Source organism: Teleopsis dalmanni, chromosome 1, assembly GCF_002237135.1.
Source record: "Teleopsis dalmanni isolate 2A chromosome 1, ASM223713v2, whole genome shotgun sequence".
Classification (NCBI taxonomy): Eukaryota; Metazoa; Arthropoda; class Insecta; order Diptera; family Diopsidae; genus Teleopsis; species Teleopsis dalmanni.
The window spans coordinates 110,126,006-110,144,855 of record NC_051846.1 but is presented as its reverse complement, the minus strand read 5'-3'; the positions used below and the strand labels follow the sequence as shown (position 1 = coordinate 110,144,855).

At 34.4% G+C, this 18,850-nt stretch overlaps 2 protein-coding genes across 2 annotated transcripts; both read left to right on the top strand.

Annotated features, from left to right (window-relative positions):
• Nucleotides 1-17,368: 17,368 nt before the first annotated feature.
• LOC119665529 lies at nucleotides 17,369-18,076 on the top strand. Its single transcript, XM_038074755.1, has one exon. The coding sequence runs from the start codon at nucleotides 17,369-17,371 to the stop codon at nucleotides 18,074-18,076; it is 708 nt and encodes a 235-aa protein (XP_037930683.1).
• Nucleotides 18,077-18,172: 96 nt separating this feature from the next.
• On the top strand, nucleotides 18,173-18,541 carry LOC119665528. Its single transcript, XM_038074754.1, has one exon. The coding sequence runs from the start codon at nucleotides 18,173-18,175 to the stop codon at nucleotides 18,539-18,541; it is 369 nt and encodes a 122-aa protein (XP_037930682.1).
• Nucleotides 18,542-18,850: the final 309 nt, after the last annotated feature.

The following is an 18,850-nucleotide window of genomic DNA, read 5'->3' as shown; positions in this document are numbered from 1 at the left end:
ATGTCCTATATACTGGATGTATTTATTGTCGGGTTCAAACAATTAAAGATACACTCTAGTAAGTATTTTGTAATCTTAGAGCAGCGCCCACTTCAACACTTTTACGTATCCATCATAGGCTAATCAATGCGTCAGTGAATGTGTTTTGAGAGTAACTTGAGCCATTTCTTCAGTACGTAGACGGCGCAGTGAATGCAAGTTCATATTCCAGCTATAATATTGCATACAATATTATAAATATACAATGAATGGTTTTTTACTTATATTACATATAAAATTTAATGAATTCCATTTACGTTTTATTGCTGCAATAAATAAAAGTTATTGGAAGTGTCGCTGCACCCTTTTCAATAATATAATTGTTGATGTAGTTATTGCTGTAACAAACCTCAACTCACCCCCCGAACACTTAGCTGTATTGCTAAAAGTGTTCTTGACATTATTATCTTCGCCTATTGACAACTTTATAAGTCCAAATCATCCATAAAAGAACGCAGTTAAAATACCAAAAATAACTAACGCCTCATCAAAGGTACTTTATGTGAAATATTTTATAATTTTTTCGCTTCTGAATACTTCATCTGCAGCCGTTGTCATATTGTTGTTTCACTCATTTCGTATTCAAAAGATAGTAGCTCTCATATTCACTTCTGCGGCGATTTTAGTGAAATACATAAATTCTTGCAGATGTTAAAAATAGTAAAAATTATATTTGTGCAAGAATTTTTATTGCTCTTTTAGGTGATTATATCGTGAACGAAGTTCGAAATTTTCACTTATATATATGCTCTTTTCCATTGGAATATATCACTACCCATCATAGCCTGGTGAATGACTAACAAATCTGTCATTCGAAGAAAATCTCACGATTTAGCTATAAACATTTTTTCTCAAGCCGTCATTTCGCTTTCGTTGCATTATCAAAATAATTCTGAACCAAATATTCAAATTTAATTTAATTTTGTGTTAATGGATGTGCACCACGTATCCTGACTAGTATTCAGCATAAGGTACACCCAACTTTCAATTAAGCACTAGCAGAGCTTCAAGACTTATTTTAATGTTAGAATGTTTCAGCGTTGAGTGTTTGAGCTAAATTGTGTTTGGAAAGGAGTTCACTTCACCCACTGTTTTGCTCGTTAAAACACACAAATTATGATGAAGCCAAAATAAAATCGAGTTAAATAAAATGGAATGAAATAAATATGATGCCAAAATACCGCAGTGGAACAACAGGTTTTAATTTTCCAAGCAAAGTGACACATTCAAATGAACTGAAAATTTAATTACACACTTTATTGGATTATGTGCGCTTGGTGGTATCAAACGTGCCAACCGACAAGCTTTGGTCTGTAAGGACCCACGCCTACCGCAAACGTTTGGCCAGCATAGTCAGAGGACCGATGCAGCGAAACCAATCTAACACCGCTGAGCTGAATTACGATGCAGAGGAACAACAACAAGCAGCAGCAAAAAATTAATTTAAATATGCTGCACGTCTGCCGCAGCAAAAACGAGCGCAGTTGTTTGTGCGAAAGTATTTGCAACAATTTGCGCCATTGTAAGCGCATTTGCGACAGACCACACCATAAAATAACATCCTTTTCAACTTGGAATATCCTCGTTATCCTTACTTCTACTATTTACATATCTTAAATATATGCATTTTCCGATATACACAGATGTCCAAGCACTCACCTATCGAAGTTCCGAGTTTGTGCTCGAAGGTGGCTGATGCGATGTTTTACCCAATAAACTTTAAGTCCATCACTTGTTGTAGGCCCCCATTTGACACTTTGATAGCGAAAACAAATAGGCGCAATGTTTACTGCCACAATATGTTACAGGCGAAATTAATTTATTTTTACCGACAACAATTTCTGTGCCAAAATCCACCTTAATTTCAAATTTTCTACTGCATTTGGTTGAAAACAAATTTAAATTTTCTGCTAAGCTATATCAGCGACATTCATCAACTTTATCACTACAGCAAACAGTACGGCATAGCACACCATGTCTGTACGCTGGAAGAGGAACAGGAACCGAAACTGCTAACCGCTTCGCTCAACCTGGTGCGTTGAGAATGTATCAAATTGCGCTGATCTCTTGACATGCTGACGTTGTGCGTGTTTTGTTCTATGTTTCATCGTATGTTTTACAATAGCATTTTAAATCCGCGCTAATACGCGTCCAGTGTCCACATGTGCCTCCGAAATCTAAATCCTTGCAAATTCATTAGTGCCTTTTTGTGCACACTGATTGTCTGTTGTGCTCTTCAAGCCGACACCCATAACAAGAGTAGCACCAAAACACCACGTGTCGCTTACACAAATTTCGACGTGTTTGTTGTGTTCGAAATTAAATCCCCCGCTTTTACAGAAGCACATTTTGCTGCCTATCTGCTGGCCTGGCTGTTATAGTCGCACATGACATGACACCGATACTAAACTGACACTTTGACATGGACTTAACCCTAAAAAACAACATTTTGATACTGAAAGTTTACTGAGTGGCGTTTAGCTGGAGGGATGCCTTTGGGTGATGGAATGGCCATATAAGGTAGTAAGTTGATTTCATCCTAATATGCGCAGATTAATGCACAACACAGTTAAAATAAGGCATGGAAAATACTGAGATTATATATAAATACCTACTAATTGACATGATATTCCGGATATTTACAAAGCTCAACTCATGTAATTACTGAAGAGGGATTATTTCCCTTAAAGGATGTAAATTTATTGAATTAAAGGTGTAACGTAAAGGACAGCCAACATTAAAAGTATCAACAAGATTGCATTTTAATGAAAATTTAAAAAGTACATACATTTTTGAAACTTTCAAATGAGTTTTCGATTAATTATATTGTGTTCTAAATAGCGTTAATGCATAATCAATTTTGCTACATTAAAAGCTGTACTTTAAAAGAGTACACATTTGTTATTATCATGTTCCTGGAATTATATCATAATGGAGTGGAGTCATAAGTGGGTCAGATCGAAGGAGCAATATCCCGGTATAATTTCCGCTAAAAAACCTAAGGTAGCTCATGTGGGACTTACCAGCCTAGTTGTTAAGAGCGTACGTTCAGACTTCACGTCAGCTGACCTGACTGGCACTTCGCTCCCTGCAGAGCAAGTAATGCTCTCCAAGAAGCAATCATTCATGTTGCTTTCCAGCAACAAAGCAATCACTTACAGTCGGAGTTTGAAGGGTGCTTACCTAGAACGGAGTGGCTACTTATCGTCTGCAGTTATGCAAAACCCGCGAGATGGATCAAGCAATTTTCAGATTACATAGAGGCCAAATGCGGACTCGGTTTAAACGTGGTAGAAGAAAAGGATTTCCCACGAACTCATGTCAATTGTGGCTAATTTTCTCAAAGTTCGACTTTGTTAAACGAAAAAGTTCTGGCTACTCTTGGTAAACAGAACAAACTCTCCGCCAACCTGAAAAAAGTAATACGCAGACTGACACAGAATCAAATTCAGCACTTGGTTCTCGTCATTGATAACGAAATCATGAGGAAGTTGTACTAAAAGGTAACATTGCATACCGGTTCGGACACTTGAGATTGATGATTAAAGGTAACACCCCTGCTCTCTCTCACCCCATAAAAAATGCTCTAAAGGTGGTTCAGGTTGACAAAATAATCCAGTCATCCTCGGCTCCGGCAATATCCCATTCGGTAACTGCCAAACAATGGTTACTTCTGACGATGAGGAACCAGACACACGTCCTTCTACTAGTGAAGCTGTTAGCGCGGCTAGTGGGAGCATAGTCCAGATTCCTACCTCAGGAACAATGCCCACAATGTCCACCACAGACACATTAATCGTAGCAGATAAAACCAAAAACCTGTAATCAGTAAATTTTATCGAAGAATTCTAATGGTGCCAGGGACAAAGGTTCTTGATGGTATAAAAGTGGCAGTCTTGTCCGAAAGTCTCGTAACGAGATTAAATGAACACTCTCAGAGTGTTTCAGGAAAATTTGCGTCATACCAGAGGAGCATCAGCCACCTTGTGCAGAACCAACATCGCGTGCAGCTATCCTAATCGGTAAAGGTGTGAGACACCTTTCATTAACTGAATTTATTTCTAGAGACCAAGTAGCGGTCCCAGTTGAAATTCCAACAAAAAAGGGGTCACAAACATAGTCATGGCCTCTGCCTACTTCCAAGTGAAGCAGAAACTGTTCTAAACTGTTCTAAAAAAATCAACTGGTACAGGTTTAGGTACTTAGTGTATTCCGCAAACTTTATTCTAGCTAGGCTATTACGAACTCCATTCCATAACAACATGTTTGCCGAAAGCGCCACAATCATAGGTAACATCTCTTGGTGAAATTCGCAACTAGCTAATAAACGCAAACTAAAACACTATGGAAGGTGGGAAGAATATAGAGTTGCACTCATTGACTACAACAAATCAATCACACAGTCTAAACGGACTAGCTGACGAAGCCATTGTGATAGTATTGAACAGTTGCCGGAAGTAGCTGGATTATACAAGGCTTTAAATAAGGTCAAAACAAACGAAGTAGGCGTCTTAAAAAAACCCGATGGCTCCTTCACCACTGGTCGTGAAGACACCATCGAGTTTCTCTTGCATACACACTTCCCTGGCTCCGTAACCGGAGCAACAACATCATAATCAAACAGAGAAGTTGCTGCTCCAATATGATTGGAATACGCACTATCTGGTATTGTATTCGACAAGGACAAGATGAATTAGGCGATTAGCTTAATTCAACCATTTAAGGCACCTGGAAAAGATAGTATCTTTCCTGCGTTATTACAGAAATGCACGGATATCATTCCAGATCCATTAATCAAACTCAAACAAAAGATATACACTGAAGATTGGGTCCCTATCTATAAAAGATACGACTGTTCAATGCTCCGATTAAGTCAAATATTTGGGGGTTATCCTAAATAAGCGTTTTAACTGCACCATTCTCCTGAATAATATAATTGGCAAATTCACCCGGGTCATATGGACGTGCAGAAACTCTTATGGTAGAACTTGGGCTCTAAGTCCCAGAATTCCATTGAGGCTCTACCGCACAATGGTCAGACCCATTGCATCCTATGTAGCTCTTGTTTGGTGGAACAAACCAAAACAAAATACTGTAATATTTAAATGCAATAAACTGCAAAGACTCGCATGTATCGCTATGACGGGAACTATTCATACTTGTTCTACTGGAGCACTGGAGTCCATAGTATGTGTTATCCCTCTGCATCTCTTTCTTAAAAAGACAACACCATTGAGTGCAAAAAGGATACACCCTGTTATCAATATGCATGGAAGTTTCGACAGTCAAAATTCTATCTGCAGACTGGTTTCTGGCATAAAGAACTGCGATAGAACAGATCGCATGAACATGGAACTTCGCTTCGACAGAAAATTCGAAGTTCACATTTCCGATTGATTGGACTGAGAAAATGGCAATCCTAGTTTAAAACCAAAAGTGATTTCGTGGATCGACGGTTCAAAAACTAAAGAAGAAGTTGGCGCATGGATATTTGGTCAAGACAAGAATCTTGCTCGCGCTGAGTATATGGCCCACTGCCCAAGTGGAGGTTCATGCCATTGAGATCTGCGCTCGAATCAATATTTGTAATGGGTGAAATGGCGCCCGTATCTGTATTCACGAGTCTGTAGCAACACAAAGTATCAGTTATGGTCGCAGTGCTCCGCTCCGTTAGGAGTCGATACCCTGTTTATTTCTATTCTATTCCTTTCTACTTTGTAATATAAATTTTTTATGTACTTACAAGGTGAGATGAAAAAACTGCAACAAAGTAAAACGCCATAAATTTTTTCATTTTTTTTAAATTTTATTGAATGAAAGCAAAAAATGTCGGAAATAACATCAAATTTGAGAATCGGTTTAGATTTGTTCGAATTGGCCACCTTTGGCCCGAAAGTGGCTCTGCGGTATTTTGTCCCATTCTCGGCGAAGCGCTTGCTTGAGATGATCGACACTTTGGTATTTTTTAGTTCCAACCTTGCTTTCCAAAATACCCCAGGCACAATAGTCCAACGGATTGGCATCCGGAGATTTTGGTGGCCATTGTGCGGTGGAAATGAAGCGAGGAACCTCATTTCTTAACCATTCTTGGATGGCGCGTGCTGAGTGCGATGGTGCTGAGTCCTGTTGGAATGTCCAAGGTCTGCGGCCGAAATGTTTGCGTGCCCAGGGCTTCAGAACTCCCTCCAAAATATTTTCGCGATAGATTTGCGCATTTAATTTGACACCACGGTCGATGAATACGAGCGGCGAGCGACCATCGGCTGTTATGGCGGCCCACACCATCACCATGGCCGGCTTTTGAGTTGTGATGGCCAACCGAAGTTGCAAATTTTCAGCTGACCTCTCTGGCAAGTAAACACGATCATTTTGTTTGTTTACAAACTGCTGGATAACGAATGGTTTCTCATCGGAGAAAACCAAATTCGGCAGTTCACCACTTTCGGCCAAGCGAAACAACTCTTTAGCTTTTTCGAGTCTAACTTTTTTTTGCGCATCAGTAAGATCTTGCACTTTTTGGAACTTGAATGGCTTTAGTCCAAGCTCATTTTTCAATATTTGCCGAATGGCATATTGCGATATGTTCAGCTCACGAGCCATTTTTCGTCCACTGCGACGCGGATTTCGTTCAATTCGCTTTTTCACTTTTCGAACCATTTCTGCCGATGTTGCTGTTTTTTTTCGTCCACTTCCTTGACGTCGGGCTACGCTACCAGTATCATGGTAACGAGCGATGGTACGAGACACAAAACATTTATTCACTTCTAAATGCTGGAGGGCTCTAACGATAGCCACTTGTGGTTTTCCAGCCAAATGCAAAGCAATCACACTATCACGCTTGAATTCCATCACAAATAACTTTTTTTTTGAAAAATTCCCACCAAAATGCTTTTGTGCGCTTGTAAACAATATAATGAGCTGTCACTAGAATAAATCTGACAGCTGTGGGACGAGCGGTTTAGAAATGACAGCAGTCTGAAGTTGGTTGCAGTTTTTTCATCTCACCTTGTATATTGTACTACATAAACAATCACCACAATATTAGTGATAGGAGACATTATAACATAAACCCCTTCAATCTCCACAATCATACACTCATGAAGTCAGTGCTCAACTGAACTCAGATGTATACATTATAACTGCAACCGGAAAGAATAGATGCAGCAACGACAAAGTGTCAGTAAAACACACAAGAAGAAGACAAACCTAATATATGTCCTTGAAATAAAATAAATCTATACACAATTATAATTGAACGTCTGTGTAAACGCTCAATGTAAAATATAAAATATTTCAGAAGAGTTCACATTATCCCCATTTAAATTTTCCCACATTGCGCTATTAAGTAAAAACTAAAATCGGAATTTACTGGTGAAAATTTCATAATTCTTGTGCGGTTTAGGTTCATTGAAAAATTTATATCTCTAAACGATTTAGCTGCATTTAAACAAAATCCTCAATTAATTTCTCATACACTTTTTATTTTCAGAAAACCACAAATTTCTTTTATCCAATCGCACCAATTTTTCACGCCAAGCAATAATAATAAAAAATTATCAATACCCATGGCACACAAATTCACACCGAACTTATCGACGAACATAACCAAAGTCAATTTGCTGTGAAAAAATGTTGCCAAATAGAAAAACATGACACACAGCAAAAACATGAAAAGTGACAAAAAAAGTTTTGCTACACACCGGCAATGCAGAAACAATGAAAAAGTGGAAAAATGAAAAAATGGAAAAGAATTGAATTAACGTCAGGAGCTCACATGAAAATAAAAAGAGGAAATCCAAAAATTCCAATTTGTAGCGGTTCATATAACCAAGCAATATCCTTGCATCAAACACACAACACCTCCCTTGCATTTCACTTCACTTTTTCAGTTATACTCATATGGCTACATTGGCTACAAATGCACAAACAAGCGTTTTCACAATTTGCACACAGCGACAGCAAATCGAACGAATGATAGAAGAAAAAGAAAACTGCACAGTTGAGTAATTTTTCAATTGGTGAATAATTGACGCCTGTGCGCAAAGGTGTGAAAGCAGCTCATACTTCTACCAAAGAATCTATAGTACAAAGAAGTGCCACGCTCATACAAACGAAATACCCACTTTATTTTGCTGGTGGATTTATAATAAATCCACCCAACCTCATGCAACAATGTTTGATCGAGTCACAACTAGTATGATGTTCAGTTCAAACCTATATGTGAGTCAAGTAAGGCTGACAAAAGCCCGACTGCATACGTATTCAATCATACATGCAACCCTCTGTATTACATTATACGCATGTTTGTGTGTTTGTTCGCTGTAAAATGTTCAAGCGATCAAACAGCATTTCAGTGACGAAATCAAAATTGTGTACATTTGTTAATTTTTTTAATTTAATAGTATAAAACAAAAACAAAATTCCCTGTTTGCTATTGGTATGAATTGTAGTGTAAAAACACATTACAAATTTATTTATGTCTCAAATCTGATTTTTTTCATTCTATGAAGCTTTATTCGTAAATGTTGTCCATGCGCAATGTTTCCAATATCGTAAACACCAATTTTAACATTTTAATCCGGTGTAAATAGCATTCATGCGTTTCGTCAAACCAGGAGGCATTAATAGTGGTTTTAGTGACTTCTACACATTTTTGCATTAAAATTTTTCTTACATTTCTAATATTTTTATTTTTTTTAAAATACTTTTCAAAAACTTTTATATGAATCTTGCAAATATTTTTTAAAATAATTACAAAAAGTCACAAAAAATTCAAACTACTAAGAAGTAGTTCCATTTGAGGTAAAATATATGCACAAATGTGCAATAAAAACATACATATTAATATACTGCAGACTTTATGTCTCCAATATCACATTTGTACATACATAATGGTTTTTGTAGTGCATCATTTTTTGCAATAAAAAAAATAATATGTTCTATTACTCTTTACTCCTATGATATGGGCCTTTCCAGTACAAGAAAATAAAGCAACAAAGTATATGAAAAAATTGTTTCAGGGATTTCTTTACCATTCACTTCGCTACTAATCAATGTATATTAATAAAATAGACAAATAAAAACAAGAAAGTCAAAAGAAACAGGCGTATAAAAACAATTGTGTGTTGCAATGAGTTTGAACTGGACATCATACCAGTTGTGACTCGATCGAACATTGTTGCATGAGGTTGGGTGGATTTATTATAAATCCACCAGCAAAATAAAGTGGGTATTTCGTTTGTATGAGCGTGGCACTTCTTTGTACTATAGATTCTTCGGGCTTTTAAACCTTATTTGCATTTTAACTTAAAATATAAGTTTTTTTGTATATTTCACCCCAACTTTTGTACGAGAATGTAACATTTTCAAATGCAAATTTAGTAATTGATCTTAACGTATTTGTTTGGTGAGTTTTGGTATAGATATAGAATTAATAAAAAAATCAGTAATTAAAATAAAATATTTTTTGACTCCGAAATTGATATTTCTTAATTTTTTCGATATACTGCTGAGAAATGCTTCAATTTATGCGAATACGTTGAAGTAGTAACGGTATTATTAAATTTGGAAACTTTATATTTTATATATTTTTATAATATTTTGTTATATTATAACAAAATTTTCAATCACATTGTGACATTAGCTATTCTAATGCTTTAAACTAATAAACCTTAAAATAATAAGTAATATGAGCAATAAATATACATCAAATAATAAATTCAAAATTAAAATTTAAATAAAAAATCACATCTCAATAAAATATTTACCCTTAAGATCAAAGTTAGTGCAAATCAGTTTTCCGTACTATCTTGTTGCGATATGCGTCATAATATTGTCATAATATCCCTTAGTCATTTTAAATATTTAGCCACTTTGTTTCGATTTATCCACGGGTATAACTTGGCGCACCCATCTATTTTAATCTTTAAGCATATGGTATAGTAAAAGAAAAATAAAATGCGCTTCCACTATCTATTTTCTCATCTTGGAAATATGGAAACTTGGAAAAAACAATATACATATATGTATATATATAAAACCATGTTAGACAAAGAAAACAATTCAACGTGGAAAGTATCCAGATACAAACAAACACGAAAAATACATTAGGGGTATTCAGGCAACTGATTAGTTGCTTAGTTGATTAAAAAACTTCATATAAAAAAATAATTAGCATTTTAATATTAATCTGTTGCTTGAACGGACCCAAAATGCGTAATCTGATTAATTTGTTGTGTGTAAATGCCTTGGCAGCACTCGTATCAACAGCAAAAGCGAAACATATGTTAACAGTGAAATACTCAAACATTCGTAAATTTTAATACCATTTAAATTTATCATATAACTTAAATTGCAAACGTGTCATATATCAAGAAGTAGAATATTCAAGTTTATACTTTTTAATTATATTTTTTTCCTTTTAAAAATTATAGTTTTACTGAATTTTATTTATTAATTTTTGTTATTATTTTTGAATTTTCTTTTTGAGACACCCTATGCTCATAGCGCCGTCACTTGGTACTGGCAGCACTATTAATCAAATTTTCACTAATCTGAGAATCTCCGAAATAGTAGATTCTCTGCTTAGTTTCTTTTTTGTATGCAAATTTTTGTTGTAATCATCTACTAAACAACTAATCAGTTGCCTGAATACCCCTATTGTATATAATAGGCGATATTGAACTTACTTAGTAACTTTTGAACACAACATCAAAACGTATATAAATAACTATATAAATCCTATTGATATCTTTTTTATTTAACAAACTTATTTTCAAAAATAAAAACAATTAAATATAATGCATGTTAATACATAAATATGTCCTTTTGTTGTTTTCTTTTTTTTCACAATTGTTCTAATTGTTGTCAGTGAGAAACCTAACATACTGTGATGAGATATAAAAATAACGAGAAACATAACGAGAAAGTAAAGAGAATAATTTTAAAAATATTTGTATTAAGTTTATCCTATTTGTTATTACTTTTTATTCTTAATAAGAAAATAAATTAATATAAAATTTGTTTTATGTTATAATATAAAGTATACCAAGACGTTGTACAGTGTTGTAAAAATAATCATTTATTAGAAAGTTGTAAGTAATTGATAAATATGACTTTTATTATTTAGAAATTCGCTATAAAACCGCACATCATAAATTCCTTTCAAATCGAAATAATGAATTCTTTCAATTTGTCAAATGCTAAAAACGCATTCCAATGAGATGGCCTTTTGTTGTTGTGTTTTTAAGCATGCATTACAATAATTTTAGTAAAAAATTCTTTAAACAATATGTACATATCCTTGAATACAATGCACACAGAACACTTTCACTTTCTTTGTGATTGAATGCGAATTATGCATATTATTAAAACATGTTTTCAAGAATTCAAAGAAGCAAAATCGAAAGCATTTAATTCATTATGTCTAAAATAATATTAAGAGAAATTTTAAAGTACAATGCATGTAGATAGATGTTATAAGGCTCCTCTTATAATTCGCTTAGAAATGATATCACCATTTTCATATTTTAATTTTATATTAAACTGAAAACTTTCAAAAAAAGAAAAAACTACTGCTAATAAATATCAGGTCGATCAACATGAACATTTGGAAAATGGTTTGAACATTTAAGCTATTTATCACAAAGATGAATACATACATATATTGTAAGTTATTTATTTAGGGTGACCAATGTTATCCCGTTTCCTTTAATATAATCATTAACTCAATATTTATTAACAGACTTTTTTTTTGAAACTTGGAATATATATCCAAGTAAAAGTGAACTATAGTTAGATTTTTAAATCCTTTTTAAAATTATTTTGCTTTAAAATAAAATACGTGATGCTTTCATTAAGAAAAAAAAAAAAGAGTTGTATGTTTATGTAAACGCAAGCACGTATATATATATGAATAAAAACTTATTCAACTTTCTTTAAAGTCAAGCTTAGCAATTGCTTAACATCAATTCAAATTTTTGAGCAATCGATTATTGATATTAATTGGTATATACACATATTTATGTTTACAAAAATTCAATTACAATAATGTGGACAACCAAATTTATTTGATTTGTCGTAAACTAGTTTCCCCTGCCTTTATAATTAATTTAGTTGTGAATTGTGTTAGTATAAATATAAATACTCAATTTGATCAAACTACACAACATTCCTCTATGATTACGAGTCTTCACACGCATAAATATACATCTAATACTCAGTAAGAGAAAATGGCGGCACAAAAAATGTCTTGTGGAAAGTTTGCATACCTAAGCAGGTTTTTGGTACTTGTTGAAAGTAATTTGTACTTACATGTAGTTTATAGAGATTTTTAATATGTTTATAAATAAATCAAATTTTGAATATGATTTTACCTGAATATTATTCCTTTTAACTTCATAATATAACCAATTATCTGTCGAAAACGATATAGCCAACAACGAAGTGGCTATAATCGCTGATATAGTTGCAATAGAAAGTGTTACCGCTGAGCAAGGCATTTTTCATCTAATTATTATTAATGTATATGTATATTAATTTAACACTTAAATTGTAACATATTATGTATAAAACAATGTATAAATTTATAACACTTAATGTTTTATATTGTATGATGCACACACGGAATATCTACCAACAACCTAACTCGCAAATAATGTTATACTGATTTAAATTCCAAGTCGAGATTTCATACACTCTCAGGTAGCTCAGCCGAACTTAGTTTGAGCTATTACACAAAATTTGTGTTATATATAATTTAAAGCCAAGATATGTAAATAAGATATGTTTTCATATTATATGAAATTTTAAAGCAAGGACAGAAATGAGCAACATTAACATAAGGGTTTAAATAATCATTTATTTAATTATGTATGAGATTTTAGTTATAAGTGGTCTTATATTAACTAATATATTACTCATTAAGGTTTTCAATACTGGTAATTCTACCCCTTTATATAAAATAAAATGAAAATTTATATATTTCGGTACAGACAATGTTATTCTTTCTAAGAGGTTTAAAATAAAATGAAAATTTATATATTTCGGTACAGACAATGTTATTCTTTCTAAGAGGTTTGTGCTCGTGCTAAAGAACACAAGCATAATGTACATTTAATTTCTATAAAAATAAGTGGTGTTTTTTTAACAAAATTACTACAAGTTTCTTTAATATGCGTTCGTCGGATGACATTCGTGCATAAAAAGAAAGTAGAATGTTTGTAATTACTTTTGCCATTGATGACATTAAATGCAATTTTTTGGTCTGCATATCAATATGAATTATTTGTTTTCTGTATAGATTTAATTTATTATTAACTGCGTTTCAGAAAACAATTATCCGGATCTTCTTTGCTAAGACGATGCGGATCACATATGAAAGTAATTGGCAACGCATCAGTCATGTCAGTTGTGTTTATTTACAACATTTTGTTTTGATTTGGGTAAATAATTTTGACGTTAATAGAATAAAGAATGCAGATCTTCGGATCTGCATGTTTTGCATTCGTAGGCAAGGATATTGATAGAAGATACTTTTGATCGTCTATTATTGCATTTTATGGAACAACAAAGAACACATTCAGTTACAAATTCAATTATGTGCACATGTATTTAGCATTAAATATGTTGTTCATAGAATGATGCAGTTCACAATAAATTCATTCGGAATAAGTTAACCAACGAGGATACATAATAAATCCTCAATATCTTGAAGTGGATAACATACAAAAGTTAAGCAATATATAATTGATACTAGTGTTGTAACGACACATTAGCTGCGTTTCAGCAAACATGATCCGCTCAATGATCTTGATCATCTTTGCTGAAATGATACGGATCACGTATGAAAATAATTGGCAATGCAGTTGGGTTGGCGTACAAAATTTTTTGATTTGTGTGAATAATTTTGGCACTAAAAAATAAGCGAGAAAGTTTTGAATACAAAAAATCTAAAAAATAGAAAAAAAATAAAATCTGTTGAACTGTCTGAAGTATTAAATGTAAGTTTTTATTTAGTATTTAGTTTAAAACTTAAATTTTATTCTATAGTAAATAAATGAAAATTGCAGATTTCATAAGAATCTTCGATCGAAACTGACTCTTCCATTCCCTTTTTACTAGTTCAAGTGTATGTTGTTTGATAATTTATTAAAATCAATTAATTTGAAATGAATATATATAAATTAAGTTGAATACATTTATTTAATTAAAACAGATCAATACATAGGGAACCAGACTCTCCAACATACACGTTTATAAAAAAAAACCATTTTCATCGCAAACTACCTGAAAGATTAAGCTATAGTCATGCTTCCTTTTGAAATAAGCCTATTTGCTATGGTGTGGTGTATTTATTTTGACGGAAATGTTTTCGAAGCTTCCACTTTTGTATTATTAGCAAGTGCGTATTTTATAAATTAGTGTCCAATTGATATAAGCTAAACACTAGTTCTTTCAATTATTCTCCATACAGAAGCTTTTGGTATGCCAAAACAAATACCAAATTCGCAAAAAGTATTCATATTTGCCATATACTACAAAAATATATAAAATTCCTTCATTCACGGTTATTTTGCATTTCTGATAAGTCTTGGAGGCGCTGACCTTTATAAGACCTTGACCATCGTGCTAACACCGAAAAGTGAAATAGACTTCAAATATGAAGAAATAGTGGCAAATTAAAAGCCCACTTTGCACCAACAAAAAACATAATTTTTGAGTGCTATCAATTTTTTAAAAGAGACCAACATACTGGTGAAACTATTGCAGATTATATTGTCGAATTGAAGCAGCTTGCACGAGAGTGCGATTTTGGAGAATTCCTCGATAAAGTGAAGAAATTTCATAATTATATTTTTGGGTTACCGTTTACCATTGAAAGTGACCATCAGCCATTGCGGGAAATTTTTTCAATTAAAAAAGATCTACCATCGGTAGCAGCCAACCGGTTACAGCGATATGCAGTTTTTTTTATCAATGTATGATTACTCAATTAAGTATAAGAAGGGATCGCAAATGGGACATGCTGGCGCGCTGTCTCGTTTACCTCTGCAAGAAGATACAAATAAAGTTGACGATAGTATTAATATTTTTAACCTTATAGGCGACCTTCCAATTAAGTTTGACGACATCAAAAATGAAATGTCGAAAGATGTGGCACTATTAAAAACGTACAAATATATTAAGAATGGGTGAGATGTAAAGAATAGGTGAAATGTAAATCTTGGGATTTTAAAATAAATAATTTTCTTTTGAGCTATCGTACTACTCCAACAACGACAACAAGGATGTCACCAGCAGATATAATTTTTAAATTTAAACCAAAAACTCTGTTAGATAATACAAATCCAAAAATTAAGAAAAATTTTAGGGAAAAGGAAAATACAAATAAATTGGAAATTAGTAAGTTTCAAAATGGAGGAGATGATAAAGCATTGAGTAAGTTTGAAAATGGAAAGCTGAATTATAGTAAACTCATAAACTTTAAATCCAATGAAAGGGTATTGTACAAAAATATTGCAAATAATTATATTAAATACGTTCATGCAAAAGTGGTTAAAAAACTAAGTCGAATTAGATATTTGATATCCATAAATGGTATATTCAGGGTTGCGCATATCAACCAAATGAAAAAATATAAAGGAAAAACTGTAACTTTTAATTCTAGGGTCCATACGTATGTAACTGAGGTTGTTGATACAGCAAAACCGTTCGCTAACGACTGTGACACAGAGCAAGGTGTGGATATTGAGAATAAACCATTGGGGTTGAGACGTTCTGAGCGACCTAATAAAGACGAGCAAACTACAACTGAAGGAAATTAATTAATTAATAGTTTAGAATTTGAATTTAATTATTTAATATAGAAAAGATGTTTTTGAAATTAAATAATTATTTAAATATAGAAAAGAAATTATTAAAATTATTTTAAAAATTAATTAAAACTAAATTTTAAATTAAATTCATAAAATTAAAAGTAATTAAAATTACATAAGCTATGATGGAAAACTTATAGATTGTTGTAAATAAAAGTGTGGATGAGATGATATGTATGTGTTTGAGATTTGGCACAGCAACCATGCGATATGGCATCACCCATTTAGTAGTTTTTGACAGCTGCAGTTTGACGTTATATTTGCGTGTATGAAATTATTGTCTTTCACTTTTTTCATACATTTGTTGGTGCCGAAACCAGAAGTTTCGGTTTTTAATTAAACTTTAAATTGCGTTTTTGACTTTATACGAAGAAAATATGGCTTCCTAAAATAGGCGTACAGCTGCGTGGTCATCATATAAGCGGGTAGCTGCAAAAATATTGGCGGATGACTATGTTGAGGATGGCTTTGGCATGCAGCAAGATCGCGGCACATCTCAGGCTAATCATAAAACGCCAGGCTTACGTCTAATGAGGACAAACCTAATAGCAACTACTCCAGGCCACTGCCAGTTTTGCAATGACGCATCGCACCAAATAGGCAACTGCACCAGGCTATTGGCTTGCTCACCAGCGGAGCGCTTCACACTGCTTAAAGGCTCGAATCTTTGCTTCAATTGCTTGAAACCTGGACATTCTACTAAGGCATGTGGCTCAACTAATTGTCGCATATGCAATGGCAGGCATCACACTCTACTATGCCGAAGTTCACCAGCGCAAACTCCTCCTTTGCAAGAGTCCAAACAGCAGGCACAAACTACACCTCAGGCACCAGCGAAACCGAACCAGGCTGGCATCCCACCACGTGTGCATCAGTGACTACACCATCCAATGCAGACATTCGCTACTATAGGCAATCGGGTTATACTCTTGGCAACAGCACAAATACGCATCTTAAATGGCTTTGGCGATATCGACTCTTGTCGAGCTCTATGCGATCCAGGCTCTCAGGTAAGTCTAATGAGTACGCGATATTATAATCAACTGGCTCTGCGGAAGCAGAAAAGTGCATTGCAATTACAAGGCGTTGGCAGTGGCAATCGCTCATATACTAATGGCCGGGCAGTCTTGCGCATATTTTCGACTGTCAATGCTTTATTTGGCTTGGATGTTGAATTCTACATCATCAACAAAATTACCTCAGCAATCCCTGTGGCTCCAATCATGGAAAACTGTTGGCAGCATTTACGCAATTTGCCTTTGGCAGACCCGAAATTTGGCGAAACTGGTGTTATAGATGCATTGCTTGGCTCAGACGTATGGGGCCAATTGTTGGCAGATGGCATAGTTCGTGGCGAACTTAATGATCCTGTGGCACAAAATACGCAATTAGGCAATTAGGTTGTATTCGGACCAGCTGAAGCAACCGTGCATAACTACAAGGCGGAACAATCTATGGCATTGCGTGTGGAGGCGCCTGATGAGCGAGTTGATGCCCTTCTACACAGGCTATTTGAATCCAAAGAAATTGACATGGCTAAAGGCGATAAACTAGCAGCAGTTGATCTTTGCGAATGCATTTTCATGAGCACACATAAGCGTTTTGATGATGGCAGTTATTGTGTACAAATACCATTTACACCAGATGCTCCACCACTTGGCAATTCACATCAGATGGCACTCAGGCAATTTCACCAGTTGGAACGAAAATTGGCATCCAACTCAGAGCTGAGGCAAAGATATGTGGCTTTTATGCGCGAATACGAACAACTTGGTCACATGCACCCTATTCAGCATCATTCAAGCGACCCATCTCAGGCATACTACATTCCACATCATGCAGTCATGGCAAAATTCCGAGTCGTATTCAATGCTTCCGCAAAAACGTCGAATGGCATATCATTAAATGATACACAACTCGATGGCCCCCCAATACAGGATTTATTACTTAACCTTTTGCTTCGCTTCAGGCAGCATCGAATAGCATTCACAGCTGATGTGGAGAAAATGTTCAGGCAAGTCAAGGTTTACGAGAGGCACAGGCAGTGGCAACAGATCCTCTGGCGGGAATCATCCGATCAGCCCATTCGCACATGTCAATTGGCTACCGTTACATATGGTACAACCAGTGGTACATATTTGGCTGTTCGCGCTATGGAGTAATGCTGCAGATCTCATAAACTCCCACATGAACTACGAGCTAAAACTGCTTTGCACAGCATCCAGAATGATTTCGGTGTGGATGACTACCTTAAGAGTATGCCTTCCATTGGCATGGCAATTCAACTGGCGACCGTTGGCAGAGTGTTGGCAGAAGGACAATTCCATCTCAGAAAATCGAAATCAAATAGCGCCGAAGTCTTGGCACACCTTCTTGGCGATGCTCATCCATGTCGGCTCAATCCACATTTGGCAGAAACCACTGTTCTTGCCTTACATTGGGATCCACTTCTCGATGAACTCTTCTACAAGGTCAACTCCTATGATACTCAGCATCTCACTAAATGGCAAGTGCTTAGCGATGCTGGAAAATTATATGATCAAATTGGCATGTTAGCACCAATCATTATCACGGCTTGTAGAGATGGAAATTTTGTACAAATTTCCAACCTCCATACTATGACTTGAATGTTGGATGTTTCTATAAATGAATTTATTAAATATAATTATCATTTAGAAAATTGGAAAACAATTATAAATACCTTTGCACTACCACTTTACACACGTCACTTTGAGTAATTTAAACAAAAAGGAAACGTAGTTTATATAAATAATTTTATTAAATTAATTATTAAAACTAAGATATTACTTATTAATTAATTTTACTTATTTTAATAAATTATATTCAATTTAATTTAAAAAAAACGCGCACATGTAAAAAGTAAAAATATAAACAAACATTTGCAAACGTCAAAAACGTTAGAATGCAATTCGCTG

Bases quoted from the DNA above. Each gene is read 5' to 3' on its own strand.
- LOC119665529 (XM_038074755.1), top strand. From the start codon at position 17,369: ATGGCATTGCGTGTGGAGGCGCCTGATGAGCGAGTTGATGCCCTTCTA.
- LOC119665528 (XM_038074754.1), top strand. From the start codon at position 18,173: ATGCCTTCCATTGGCATGGCAATTCAACTGGCGACCGTTGGCAGAGTG.